The 14,487-nt window shown below is 43.5% G+C and overlaps 1 protein-coding gene across 1 annotated transcript; it reads right to left on the bottom strand.

Annotated features, from left to right (window-relative positions):
* Positions 1-1,209: 1,209 nt before the first annotated feature.
* LOC125444258 (vomeronasal type-2 receptor 26-like) lies at positions 1,210-7,553 on the bottom strand. The gene is made up of 5 exons (XM_048516685.1): positions 7,263-7,553; positions 5,446-6,291; positions 3,886-4,113; positions 2,623-2,749; positions 1,210-2,114 (listed from the first exon to the last, which is right to left on the bottom strand). Exons 1-5 carry the CDS (start codon positions 7,551-7,553, stop codon positions 1,210-1,212), a joined length of 2,397 nt encoding a protein of 798 aa, XP_048372642.1.
* Between the last annotated feature and the right edge of the window lie 6,934 nt (positions 7,554-14,487).

The raw sequence follows: 14,487 nt of genomic DNA on the forward strand, positions 1-14,487 counted from the left end.
TTTTATCATCATCATCATCATCATCATCAACAACATCATCATCATCATCATCATCATCATCATCATCATCATCATCATCATCATCATCATCATCATCATCATCATCATCATCATCATTATTATTATTATTATTATTATTATTATTATTATTATTATTATTATTATTATTATTATTATTATTATTATTATTATTATTATTATTATAAAACAGTTATACACAGCAAACAAGATCAATATGCTGGATTTTGTATTACATCACACGTCGGACACTTCCCAAGCATCTAGGACTGTGTGATGTATCGACGAATAATGCGTGCAGAGCCGAGTAGGGTGGCCTTTTGCAGCTGACATATGGTGATTTTGTCAGCGCCAATTGTTTTTAAGTGCTGTTCAAGATCTTTAGGCACTGCACCCAGTGTGCCGATCACCACTGGGACCACCTGTACTGGTTTGTGCCAGAGTCTTTGTAGTTCAATCCTTAAATTATTATTATTATTATTATTATTATTATTATTATTATTATTATTATTATTATTATTATTATTATTATTATTATTATTATTATTATTATTATTATTATTATTATTATTATTATTATTATTATTATTATTATTATTATTATTATTATTATTATTATTATTATTATTATTATTATTATTATTTTATTCGGCTTAATAGACCGCCCAACCTCCGAAGGGCTCTGGGCCGTGTACAATGAGACATAAAACAAATACAATATAAGGTCTCATAAAATACAATATAACGATAAAAACATTAAAATACATTAAAATACATTATAGCAGCAATTCCAGAGAGTACAAATAAAAATACATGCCCAAATGCATGCACAGATCGCGCCCAACCCAAAGGCCAGGGGGGCCAGCATTGCCAAAAAATGGATGGTATCAGTGATCAGGCAATGCTGAAGATGGCAAAACTGTCATGGGGGCTACAGAGGGGGCAGGGAGTCTGCGGCTGGCATCCCCAAAGGCCCGGTGGAATAACTCGGACTTATAGGCCCTACGGAACTCACCAAGGTCCCACAGGGCCCGCACAGCAGATGGTAAAGCATTCCACCAGGACGGGGCCAGGGCCGTAAAGGCCCTGGCCCGGGTAGAGGCCAGCCGTATCGACATTGCCATCTAAATAATGTCCCCAGCAAGACCAATTGTCTTTGTTCCACAGGAGAACATCACGAGATAACTTGGTTCATTCATATTTTCTTGTTAGCACTTGCTCTCTTTGGTTCATCCCAGGTCTCAGAACTATAATGTAGCATTTGGGGAAAAAGATACAGCATAGCAACCCAGCACCAGAGGCCAAGATGGAGAAGATCTCCACTGCCACCATATATTTCCCTTTGGTGCTGAGGTACGTTGGAAGGAAACACAGCCAAACGCTGCAAAACATCAGCATGCTGAAGGTGATGAACTTGGCCTCGTTAAAACTGTCGGGCAACTTCCTGGCCAAGAACGCCACCAGGAAGCTTATGAAAGACAAAAGCCCCATATAGCCCAGGACAATGTAAAACATCACAACAGACCCTTCGTTGCACTGCGCTACTATCTCTTCAGTCATTGATCTTGTGTCCAAATCTGGGAACGGGGGAGTCGTTCCTAGCCACGTGGCACAGCTACAGATTTGGATCATGGAACAGGAGAGGACGAGAGAGTTGGTCAGAGTTTTCCCTAGCCATTTCCTCATGCTGGACCCTGGCTTGGTGGCCATGAATGCTAGAACCACCGTGACGGTTTTGGCCAAAACACAAGAAACGGCCGTGGAGAAAGTAATGCCGAAAGCAGATTGTCGGAGGAAGCAGGTCAGCTTGCTTGGTCTTCCAAGGAAGAGGAACGGACAGAGGAAGCAAAGCAGGAGAGAGACCAGAAGAGCGTAGGTGACACGCTGGTTGTTGGCTTTGACAATGGGCGTCTCTTTGTGCTTAATAAAAGTTCTTAATGTCAACACTGTGATCAGGGACAAAGAAACAGCCGCTGAAGCCAACCCGATCCCCATTGGTTCTTTATAGGAGAGAAAAGTGATCATCTTGGGAATACATCGGTCTTGGTCCTGGTTGGGATACTGATCTTCTGGACATGCAGAACAGTCATCCATGTCTGGGGAAAAAAAGAAAGTTATGAACTTAGACTCAATTTACTGGTAATTAACGTCTAATTCTGTTGACTCCCTTCGATACGTGAGATTTTATTCATGCCATATCCCCCAACTAGTTACACATTAGGAAAATGACCTAAGAAAAGTACGCCAGTTACATGTAAATATGCATTTCCCCAACCATATCGCTTGATACCATTTTGAATGCAGATGTCAGTAACTGCACTGGAGTGTTCTTCATGCAGGACAAGTGTATGTTCTACCAACAAGCTCCAATCTACAGACAGCTTACTGTAATGGTTAAGAGTGGTGGACTCTCATCTGGAGATCCTGGTTTGATCCCCACTTTTGCACCCGAAGCTTGCTGGGAGACCTGGGATCAGTTACAGTTGTCTCAGAATTGTCTCAGCCCCCACCGATCTCACAAGGTGTCTGTTTTGAGAAGAGGACCAGGCTGGGAGAATTATTAAATTGAAATAATAGTTTGAGCTCTGAGTCGCAGTCACTTACCTTTCTGAATCGAAATCTGCCCTTCAGGGCAAGAAGCGCATTCGTAGCAGCAAAATTGCTCCCCTTCTTTCTTTCTTTTCTGAGAACCGGGCTGACAGGAGCCACTACATCTCGAAACAGGCATCACCTTCAGAAAAAGAAGACTTGCAACACCTTAAAGTCTAATGAATTGATCACAGGTTGAACTTTTGAGGACTAGAGCTCACATTGCAAGAAGTGGGGATTATGACTAAAGGACAAAGTGTTAGGACGGATTAAACCATAAAAAAGAAGAAAGTATAACCATATAGCACACTATGGCTGACAGACAGTGGGTAGAAAAAGAAATTGCTAAAACTCTTAGGAGCCTGGAGGAAAGTCTCTCTTTTTGGGACCTTAAAGGGGCCAGAGTTCTTGCCAGAGGTCTGGGGGAGGTAGCCATCTTATCCATGTGCTATCCCAAGGAGCAGGCAAGGTCTCCCAGATAGTGGGAACTCTGTGAGATCTGGAGTGGGAAAAGGAGAGACACAAAAGCAAGGACTCAGAATTAAAAAGAAAGCTGGGGCGAGGTGTGTGTGTGTGCTAACCCTCCCCAGTAGGAAATTCCTACCAAGGTCAGGTGGTGGCAGCCATTACCTGAGAGAGAGAGAGAGAGAGAGAGAGAGAGAGAGAGAGAGAGAGAGAGAGAGAGAGAGAGAGATGGGTGGGTGGGATGGAACCTGTAGTTCAAAACAGCAATGATCCACCACAGTCCCTATTCAGGGATAAAGAAGCAGCTCATCTGTGACACTAAAAGGACTCCTGTTAACATGTGAACTCTGACCTGCAGCAGCCATTAACAGTAACTAGAGATATAAATATTGTTTGAGGGTTTTTTCCACATTGCTTTATCTAGATGTACTGGGAGTGTCCAATTCTGCAAAATATCCAATATTGGAAATCCATACTGGAATATGCTGCCACAGGAGGTGGTGATGGCCACTAACCTGGATAGCTTTAAAAAGGGCTTGGACAGATTTATGGAGGAGAAGTCGATCTATGGCTACCCATCTTGATCCTCCTTGGTCTGAGATTGCAAATGCCTCAGCAGACCAGGCGCTCGGGAGCAGCAGCAGCAGCAGAAGGCCCTTGCTTTCACATCCTGCATGTGAGCTCCCAACGGCACCTGGTGGGCCACTGCGAGTAGCAGAGAGCTGGACTAGATGGACTCTGGTCTGATCCAGCTGGCTGGTTCTCATGTTCTTATGTTCTTATGTTCGTACCTGGTACATTGGAAATCCATACCTGGTTAAACGCTTTATGCCACACAAGTAAATCCTCACGAAGAGTGACTTTCTTCCTGTCAAGAGCTTTGGGATCCACCCTCCCAACTTTCATTCTAATGAGGGAATTGTTGGGAAAGGTGACGATGTTCGTGATGTCAAATCCAGTTCCCATTCCCCTGTTCTCATCCAAAGACCAGGTTTCTCCAGCTGAATTGTTAAATGAAATGCCTTGGAGAAATCGGTGGAGCTTAAACATGAAAAGAAATGGAGGGACAACAGTGACCGAGGCATTTTCCCCATGAACAAAATATCCTGGGATAGGGTTGGTAAATACTCTTAAAATTAGTTAAAATTTTGGATTCTGATTTTTTGGGGGGCATAAAATTATCTGTATGCTCGAATTAGACACATAACATTTTCGGATGTGTCTGAATGGGTCTTAATTCTTCCCCCCAGCATTTTCAGTGTATTCCAGTGTAAAGCCCCCCGGCTTTAGTATTGTGAGACTTCCCCCTGCTTTGGATTTGACTGTAATAATACCAAAACACAAAAGTCTTCAAAGAACCCTATTCCCGGCTAGAAAGTTATCCCCCTTTGCTCAGACACACATTTTTAAATTTTTGTTCATTCATTTATAAAATATTTATACCCTGCCTCATACTCATGCCTCTAGGTAGTTTATGCAGGTTAAAAGAAGAAGAAGAAGGGTTTGGATTTATATCCCCCCTTTCTCTCCTGTAGGAGACTCAAAGGGGCTGACAATCTCCCTGCCCTTCTCCCCTCACAACAAACACCCTGTGAGGTGGGTGGGGCTGAGAGAGCTCCGAGAAGCTGGGACTAGCCCAAGGTCACCCAGCTGGCGTGTGTGGGAGTGCACAGGCTAATCTGAATTCCCCAGATAAGCCTCCACAGCTCAGGCGGCAGAGCTGGGAATCAAACCCGGTTCCTCCAGATCAGAATGCACCTGCTCTTAACCACTACGCCACTGCTGCTCCCATAAAAACTCTGCAATAAAATATCATAAATAAAATATAACAATTACAACAACAACAACAACATTAAAATAACCCCATCCGCACGCACCGTCCCCACCCCCAGACCAGCAGCTGCTGAGGGGGTTTCCAGGGATGCTAGCAAGTGGTGGGATTCAGATAATTTAACAACCAGTTCCTGTGGTGGGATTCAAATAAAACTGGTTGTTTACAAGCACAAGCATGTGAGCTCCCAAAGGCACCTGGTGGGCCACTGCGAGTAGTAGAGAGCTGGACTAGATGGACTCGGGTCTGATCCAGCAGGCTAATTCTTATGTTCTTAAGGCCATTGCTTTTACATCCTGCATGTGAGCTCCCAAAGGCACCTGGTGGGCCACTGCGAGTAGCAGAGAGCTGGACTAGATGGACTCTGGTCTGATCCAGCATGCTAGTTCTTATGTTCTTATGTTCTTATTTTAACAACCGGTTCTGCCGAAGTGGGGCGAACCTGCTGAATCCCACCTCTGATGCTAACTAAATGCCTGGGTGTCAGACACCGGAACACACAAAGGGTAAGCGCACAATGGATCTCTAAGGGAAGATGTTACCTGCCAAGGTTGAGGATCGTGGAATTCAGTATTTCTGCATTCGAAGACTGATCGGCAATTGGATTGAGATTCGTACAAGGCCTGCAGAGCATGCGCCACAGCCAAGACTGCATTGTAGACGCCATAGCTATGGCCAGTCATGCGCATTTCAAAAACAGGACTAGGAAGACTGTCCAGCTTCTCCTTTCCAGTACAGCTCAAACTGTAATCGGAAGAATCTGGCAACACGCACTCAAATGCTTGTTTCCAGAAGGCTTTGAAAAAACCATCTTTTAATGTCCCGTCAGGTTTTACAGTGTGGAGAAATTTCTCAAACTCCGGAAGCTCCTGCGAGTGAATTGTCAAGGAAATGGAGCCATAGAAAAAGTCCAGCTTTAAGTGCCTCTCAATTCGTGATACAGCAAAATCAATATGGCTGGTTGTAATCCACACCTTTCCCATTGATGTAAGTTCCTTATAGTCATCATACAGGGCTTGTATTATATTGATCAATAATGCCATGGTCCGATTATCCCCATAGACAATATATACACTGACTCTACTCAATTTGAAAAGTTGACACATTTTTGAGAGCATGCTAGTTATTTCAGTCACCCCATTAAGGCGCCTATTTTGGCCTATTTGTTCTATGAAAGCCGGGCATATGCCATGTTGGGGAAGCAACAGTTTCATCATGGTTATGAAATGTTCTCCACTGTCGTCATCCACCACAAACAGTCCAATCCATCTCCACCCAAAATGCTGAAGTAGCCAGATAATCCCCATATTCTGATGGGTTACTTCGGTAGCCACGTGGTAAGGAAAGGGAAACTTCCTCAGCTCTGTAGCACATGACCCAAACAGGAACTAAAAAGAATGTAGAATATTTTATAGGAAGGTTGGAAGGACTGTCTGAGCTTGTGTACTAGCCTCTCTTAACCAGTCACTCTCAAATCCAGACTGTAATACTAAAACAATACTAAAACCAAGGGGCATACATTGAAAATGCTGGGGGGGAAGAATTAGGACTAATAAAAGAAAACATTTCTTCACGCAACGCGTGATTGGTGTTTGGAATATGCTACCACAGGAGGTGGTGATGGCCACTAACCTGGATAGCTTTAAAAGGGGCTTGGATAGATTTATGGAAGAAAAGTCGATCTATGGCTCCCAATCTTGATCCTTCTTGATCTGAGACTGCAAATGCCTTAGCGGCCCAGGTGCTCGGGAGCAGCAGCAGCAGAAGGCCATTGCTTTCACATCCTGCATCAGTATGGTGACCAGGCATCCCGCTTTTGGCGGGACAGTCCCGCCTTAAAACAATTTGTTTTTTGAACCGTCCCGATTTTTGGAAGGCAGTGCAGCAGCCTCCCACGCACGCAGCTGCAGGAGCACACTGCCTTCTGGGGCGCTCCCGTTTCCCTCCCTGTCACAGGGTCCCGATTTACAAAGGTGACAATCTGGTCACCTTATGCATGAGAGCTCCCAAAGGCACCTGGTGGGCCACTGCGAGCAGCAGAGTCATGGACTAGATGGACTCCGGCCTGATCCAGCAAGGCTCTTTCTTATGTTCTTATGTTTTTAATCAGCCAAATTGTGAGTCAACTATTCTGCAAATTGGCATATGGACATTTCTGTAAAAAAAAAAGTCATGGGCAAAGTGTCTCCTTCTCTTCTTGTTTCCCCTATTCCCCCTGAGGACAATCTAAGTTTTATATTCTATAAATTCTATAGAACATCTAGTCATCCTTCATCCTGTTTCTGAAACAGAAAGCTGGTATTAGAAAGGGAATAAACAGAGAATAGTACTTGCAACTTGGGAAAAGCAGAAATCCTACCTGCGGAATCTTGTAGAGACTTAAGACGTGTGAAATATAAATGGAGGTATCGCAGCCCAGTCCTCCCACAACAGCAAGTAGTTTTTTGGAGGCTGAACACTTGTAGTTAGGAACTAATCGGAGAGATTTGAAAAGCAAGTCCAGAGTGGTACGATAAGTCATCTTCTCGTAATAGTAACTGTCATAGATGTTGAACCCGAGAGTGACGTTTGACAAGATCCTGGGACTTTCATTGATCTCCTTTATGGCAAATGCCAAGGCAAGGCTGTGCTGGTAGAACTTTGTCACCATACTGCAAAACAGTGTTTCACACGCGTTCACAAAGACTTTTGTCAGGGCCTAAAATAATCTTATCTCAGTTCTGCTGCTTTTGGGCTCTCAGTATTTCTTTGGCCTGCCCATAAGATTATTTTATTGAAGTCTGTGCTTCTGTTGCATCAATGGTTTGAGAAACTAAAAAAATACTGAGAGGAGAGTTCTCTTAGCCTCTCTTTCTAGATCGTCATTTATTACCCACCCCCCAAAAAACCCACTGAACTTTATAATAGAATAAATGAAGACCAGCCTTCAGATATTTAGATATTTCTTCATTTATTTTGTTTAATTTAGATACCACCCTTCCCCATGATGCTAGATTTTGGCAGGATAATGGAATTCCAGGCAACATTACTATTCTCTGTGCTTTCTCGTTCGTCAATCAGTGTCCAAGTGGATTTGTGCCAGTGATGGCGAACCTATGGCACGGGTGCCAGAGGTGGCTCTCAGAGCCCTTTCTGTGGGCACACGTGCACAGAGTTCATCGTGGGGGGGCGGAAAATCACTCCCCCCACACACACATCTAGGCTAGCCTGGGCACGATCCTTTACCTGGGAATAAGCTCGGTTGCTGGCAATGGGCCTTGCTTCTGAATAAACCCTCCTAGGGTTGTGATTCACTCATCTGAAGCGTTGCACAGTTGCTTCATCAAGCTTACTCCCAAGCCAACCATTTTTTCTAAACTAAAACCTCAGCATTCAGGTTAAATTCGTCGGTTGGCACTTTAAGCATAACAGTGAGCTCTTTGGGCTGCAATTTGGGCACTCCGGGTCCTCAGTGTTGCCTACATCACTGATTTTATGCTAATAAAAAATACATCTTGGCTGGTGCAATGTTTTCCCTCAGCTGCTGTTCAGGTCATCACAGCTAAAAAATTCCTTCTAAATGCTTTCGAACAAGAAAACCCATTCTTCATGATCCTATTCTGTCCCTAAAACCTAAACAGTTCAGAAATCTAAAAGAAAAATGCAAATGTAGGTAGGAGATGATGCTCTGCCATAAAGTCCAGAATACTTTTTCCTTCTCCCACACAAGATCGAAGGATTTCACGTCAGTCAACAGTGAACAAAAGCATTTTGTTTTCATTTTTAAGCAGTCATGACCATCTAGCAATGTTGTTTAATATTCCTGATTATGAAGAACTATAGAATCATAGAGTTGGAAGAGCCCACAAGGCCATCATCCAAACCTCCTGCCAGAATCAAATTTGGCTATGAAGACAGCTGAAACTTCTTCAGCCTCCATCCCATTTTACCTCCTGGCCTCACAAACCACCAAAGAGAAAACTGTAATGCACATTCAAAAATATTCCATAATGTTTGGTGTGTGTTTGTGTGTGTGTGTGTGTGTGCGCGCGCGCGCGCGCGCGCCACGAGATATATATCTCCAGACCTTAAGCTCCCTTTTTCTGTCCAGAGTACTGTAATTTTTTTAAGAGCTTGAATATTTAGAGGCTGAAAGTATTAGGTGAGGATTAGGAAGGATGTGAGGGAAAGTTCTTTCTCCAGTTCTTGTAAATACCAGAAATATAGCACCTGTCAGCTTTTGGTTTTCTGAAGGATGGCATACTAAGTGAAGGGTCTGTGGAATAAGCTGTGCTTTCCCCAATATTGTCTCTTCCCTCTCTATCTTCTGTAATGCAGGAAGGTCTGTGTTCACCTGAAACCACACCACAGTGAATGGTTTCTTTGGTACCCCAGGACAGAGAAAAGCAGAGACTGATTTCTTTTTTGCTTGCCAAAATCTGAATAGCATTTTTTCTGTCCCAATTCAGGCATCTGCTTTTCTCTTGTTTATACACTCCTGCAGGTCAAATCCACTGGAAAAAGAGATGCTACCTGCACAACAGTGGTAAATGGAAAATGGGGTAGGCCAATGACTTGTTGGCTGGAAACCATTCAGAGGGAAATGGGCATGAACATCAGCCAATTGAAAGAAGTTGTGGCAAACAGGAAAGCGTGGAGGAGAGTATCCAAGAGTCGGACACTAATTAAATGGACAGCCATGAGTGAAGAGGAAGAGAAGAGGAAGAGGGAAGAGGAAGAGGAAGAGGAAGAGGAAGAAGATATAATTCTTCCTTTATTCCTTCCTTTAATGCCACAGATTAGTCCAGCCCTAGGGTGCTACCCTCAAATACTGAAATGTTCTAGTTTTGCTCTCTTAATAGTACTGCTACTGATTTCTTAGGTGCCACCTATCTCCAGAGGGCATTATTTCAATTTGTGAATCCCCCATACATTCTAAAGAAGAGTTGGCGAGAGATTTCCAATCATGATCACAAAAGGTCTCCTTACCGAGAAGCATAAAAAAAGTCCTTCGAAGGATGCATTTGGAAAGAATATTTGACAGGGACATAAACCATCTGAGACATATAATCCCACTAATCAGAGGTCTCCGACTGATGCCACTGTGCATACGCATGGGATCACTGTCAGGAACTGAATGAAACCTCTGCCCACCACTGGACTAAACAGGAAGCCATTAACAGCAGTAGCACGTTATCCCTGGTGGCAGGTCTCAGTCCCAGATTGCCCAGTTGGCGCCCATCCCAAGCTCACTGCGGGACGCTGTCTGGATTGCCAGACATCTTTGTGGAATCTCAAATCATCAGCTTGATTTTTAAAGTCAAGCTGGGTAGAAATCCATGTGTCATCTGACCATCAGAGACTTCCAAGACTCCTTGCCTCATACTGGCCTCCTAAATGGGAAGAAAATGTGATTAGAGACCACTGACACCTCAAATGTGCCTAAATGTACAGAGACTGTTGACAAACAGGGTTTTTTTATAACCACCTGAAGACCGCATACACCCTGTTTCTAGCCACTGTACCTTGGTCTTGGGGAAAAAATCAGTGCTTTGATAATTACATGGAAGAGAGGGCAAATTAGCTGGAAGCAATTATGTGGGCATCTTTGGCCGTGAACTTGTTTTTTTAGGACCTGCCTCTGCAGCTAGTCTGTTGTTCAGTAGAATACGTATGCCAGAGTTTCTTCTAAGTAAACGCTATCAAGAACATGAGTCTCTAAAGATAATGCTGAGGTAAACACAAGGACTTTGTTTTGAAGAATGCTGGTGGCGCTACTGATATGTTCTAAGGATGATTGATTGTAGTCCCAGCCTGCTTTCAGTGTTCTGAAGAATTTTCAAACCTGAGTTAAAAATATTTAAATGCATGCATTACCTTGAAAGGAGAGTCACCAGGAGGAATTCAGTAGAGAGGCAAATGATTAAACCATATGAGTAAACAGTGTACACATGAGTAAACAGTGTACACATTGAACTGGTATTTCTGAATATGTATGTATGTAGATAGATAGATAGATAGATAGATAGATAGATAGATAGATAGATAGATAGATAGATAGATAGATAGATAGATAGATAGATAGATAGATTAGATAGATGATAGATAGATAGATATATGGATAGATAGATAGATATAGATATAGATAGATAGATGGATATATAGATGTATGGATGGATGGATGGATGGATGGATGGATGGATGGATGGATGGACGGATGGATGGATGGATGGATGGATGATGGATGGATGGATGGATGGATGGATGGATGGATGGATATAGTGATAATAATTAAAATTTATAACAGTATAATTAAAAATTTATAACAGTAATCATCTGTCAGTGTTTTTATTAACCTATTTTGGACTATAAGTATCTTTTTTTTAAAAAAACTCTTACTTTTTTATTTTTTTCTGTCATTATTCCCCAGCTCCCTTATCAGGCACTTTCTCTCATGCCACATAATGCACTTTCATTCCACTCTCAATGCACTTTGCAGCAGGATTTTACTGTGTAAGACAGAAAAATCCCCTTATAAATGATCACTAAAGTACAATGTACTAGTTGAGTATGACTGTTTCATGAACCTCTATGGTATGCCAATCTTCCAGCACCAAATCCAAGAATAACACATCATTATGATTTTACATTCTTTAATTCTTTCTCCAAATTAAATGTTCTCTGCTGTTCTGCTCAGGCCTGAACAGAATAACGAAACATTTGGGGAGAAAAATACAAGCCAAGAGCCCACCACTGGAGGCCAAGATACAGAAGATCTCCACAGCTACTCATGCTCTTCCCCTTTGGTGCTCTCAGGTAGGTTGGGGACAGCGACAGCCAAACACTGCAAAAAAGACCAGCATGCTGAAGGTGATGAACTGGCTTCATTAAACTGTCTTGGCAACTTCCTTTGCAAAGAAAGCCACAGTCAAAGTGATGAGGGACAGAAGTCCCATGAAGCACAGAACAATGTAAAACATGATGGCAGATCCTTCATTGCATTCTGCTATGATCTCTTCAGTCAGAGACTGCATGTCCAAATCTGGGAAAGGGGGAGAGGTTGCTAGCCACACCATGCAAATGGTCGCTTGAATAAAACTGCAGGAGAGGACAATGGAGTTGGTCAGTCTTCTCCCCACCCATTTCCTCATGCTGGACCCTGGTTTGGTGGCCATGAAAGCTACAACCACAGTGACGGTTTTGGCCAAGACACAAGAAACAGCCACTGAGAAGATGATGCCAAAAGCAGCTTGTCGGACGAAGCAGGTGACCTTATTGGGTTCTCCAAGAAATAAACAAGAAGAGAGGAAGCAGAGCAGGAGGGAGACAAGGAGAACGTAGGTGATATCTCGGTTGTTGGCCTTGACTATGGGTTATGTCTGTGCTTAATGAAAGTTCTTAATAGGAAAAGTGTGATAAGGGAAAAGGATCCAGCCATTGAAGCTAAACTGGCCCCTAAAGGTTCTTCAAATGACAAGAAGTTTATTACTTTGGGAATGCATCTGTCTTGTTCCTTGCTTGGATAATGGTCTTCTTGGCATTTCACACAGTCAACCCTGTCTGGAAAAAAAGAGGGTTGGCCTCAGTGACAGTTCATATATGATTTAGGGTCTCAGGCTCAAGATAGGAGATATGGCCCAGTCCAAAGGGGGGGGAGGGTTGAATTGGCAGGGGGAGGCAGAGTGGGCCTGCTCGGGCAGATTTGCTCTCCCTGGGGCACTTAACCTGGCTGAGGGGAACAGATACTGCCACAACCTCCTGTAACACCTGGATGCAGCACCTAGTCCTGTGTCAGAATTCTCATGCCACCATAGAGAAGAAGAAGAGAAGAGTTTGGATTTATCCCCTTTCTCCTGCAGGAGACTCCAAGGCTGACAATCTCTTGCCCTTCCCTCACACACAACAAACACCCCCTGTGAGGTGTGGGTGGGGCTGAGAGAGCTCCTGAGAAGCTGTGACTAGCCCAAGGTCACCCAGCTTACGGTGTGGGAGTATACAGGCTAATCTGACTCCCAGAGAAGCTCCACAGCTCAGGCGGCAGAGCCAGAGAATCCCAAACCTGCCTCCAGATTAGATACACGAGCTCTTAACCTCCTACGCCAGTGCAGCCAGGACATGGTAGAGAGATTCCTGGGGGTGAAGGCAACGTTTTTGACTTCCACCCCAGGTTTACCTGCATTTGTGTTGCAGGTTGGGGCATGGATGCATGACACTATTGTGGTTGGCATAAGTCCATTAACCCTTATGAATGGCTTCTTTCTCTGTTACATGGGGTTTGGAGGAGTTCTCCTCCATACACTCACCAGAAACCCCCCTGTGAAGGCTGCAGGATGCACTGCAACAGTGCTGCCCTCGCCGCACTGTGGGCTCTGGATTGGGCTGCTCCTCCTGCTAACATTTCAATGATTCATTCCCGTGTGGAAAACCACATTTCTATTGTTCCAGTTTTGCTTTACATTGTCATTGTCATCATCATCATCATCATTTTCCCACTAGCACCTTAGAGTCCTGCAAGACTTGGGGTCTGAGTTTTCAAGAGTCCAAGCCCCTCAAAGGAAGCTACTCAAAAACTTCCACTCCAAACGCCTTGTTTGGTCTCTAAGCATTGCACTTAAATCTTGCTTTCTTTCCTGCAGGGTAATGAAGATAACCTCCACTGGAACTATGGCTCTTCCTCAAGACACCTAAAATAATAATGCTTTCAAACCACTTTCTACAACTGTTTGCAAGTGGATTTTGCCATTCCTCACAGCTTCAAAGAGCATTACAGTTTGAAAGGCATTATTCTGCATGTGTGGACGAGCCTATCAAGTTATTTCGGGATGGTGGTGCAGCCAACATGCTTGATGTCAGAGATGCGGTTTCTGTGATGTTATCCTTTCCTTTTCACACCTTTTTAGAGAACACAAACTATAATGCCTAAATCACTGGGATATTTTTCTGTGTTCATGTCCCCAATTCCACCACATAGTGTTGCTGGCCCCTGATGACCTTATTGCCAACTAAAGGCCATTTCCCACACGCGGGTACATCACCTAAGGTGGCATTGAACCTGCATTTATACTACTGATAATGGGAGGACTGGTGTCCATCAAGATCACATAAAAGCTACGAGGACTGTGGGACCTCATGGACCAAAAAAATCCACGCGGAACCAAGGCAGTTGTAAGAAAGAACATTGAGCAGCATTACTGAGGCAGATTTGGATCACCAATCTTGATTTAATTCGCTTGATTTTTCTGAGTCACTTATTCATTCCAAGACATGCAGAATAATGCACTTTCAAAATGCTTTCAGTGCTCTTTTTTTGAAGTTAAAAGGAATGGCAACATCCACTTGCAAACAGTTGTGAAAGTGGTTTGAAAACGCATTATTTCGCGTGTGCGGAAGGGGCCCTAGACATTTTTTTCCTGCATGCCAATCAATAGATTTTCAGTCTTCTGGAACCCCTACAGAACTCTGGATGTCAGTCACAGAAGAGGGTGTTCGGGTACTTGTGGCAGGTTATCCCACTTGGAAGCCTGTGACAATAATAAGGCCTATCCTGAGGCAGTTGGATTTTCATTTTGTTTCTCATGCCCCTCTGATAAATCAAGTAAACAGTG

Source organism: Sphaerodactylus townsendi, linkage group LG15 (assembly GCF_021028975.2).
Source record: "Sphaerodactylus townsendi isolate TG3544 linkage group LG15, MPM_Stown_v2.3, whole genome shotgun sequence".
Classification (NCBI taxonomy): Eukaryota; Metazoa; Chordata; class Lepidosauria; order Squamata; family Sphaerodactylidae; genus Sphaerodactylus; species Sphaerodactylus townsendi.

Coding starts and splice junctions, on each gene's coding strand:
- LOC125444258 (XM_048516685.1), bottom strand. CDS start 7,553: ATGGTGACAAAGTTCTACCAGCACAGCCTTGCCTTGGCATTTGCCATA. Junction 6,292..7,262: donor GTCTCTACAAGATTCCGCAG/GTAGGATTTCTG, acceptor CATTCTTTTTAG/TTCCTGTTTGGGTCATGTGC. Junction 4,114..5,445: donor ACGATCCTCAACCTTGGCAG/GTAACATCTTCC, acceptor TTCATGTTTAAG/CTCCACCGATTTCTCCAAGG.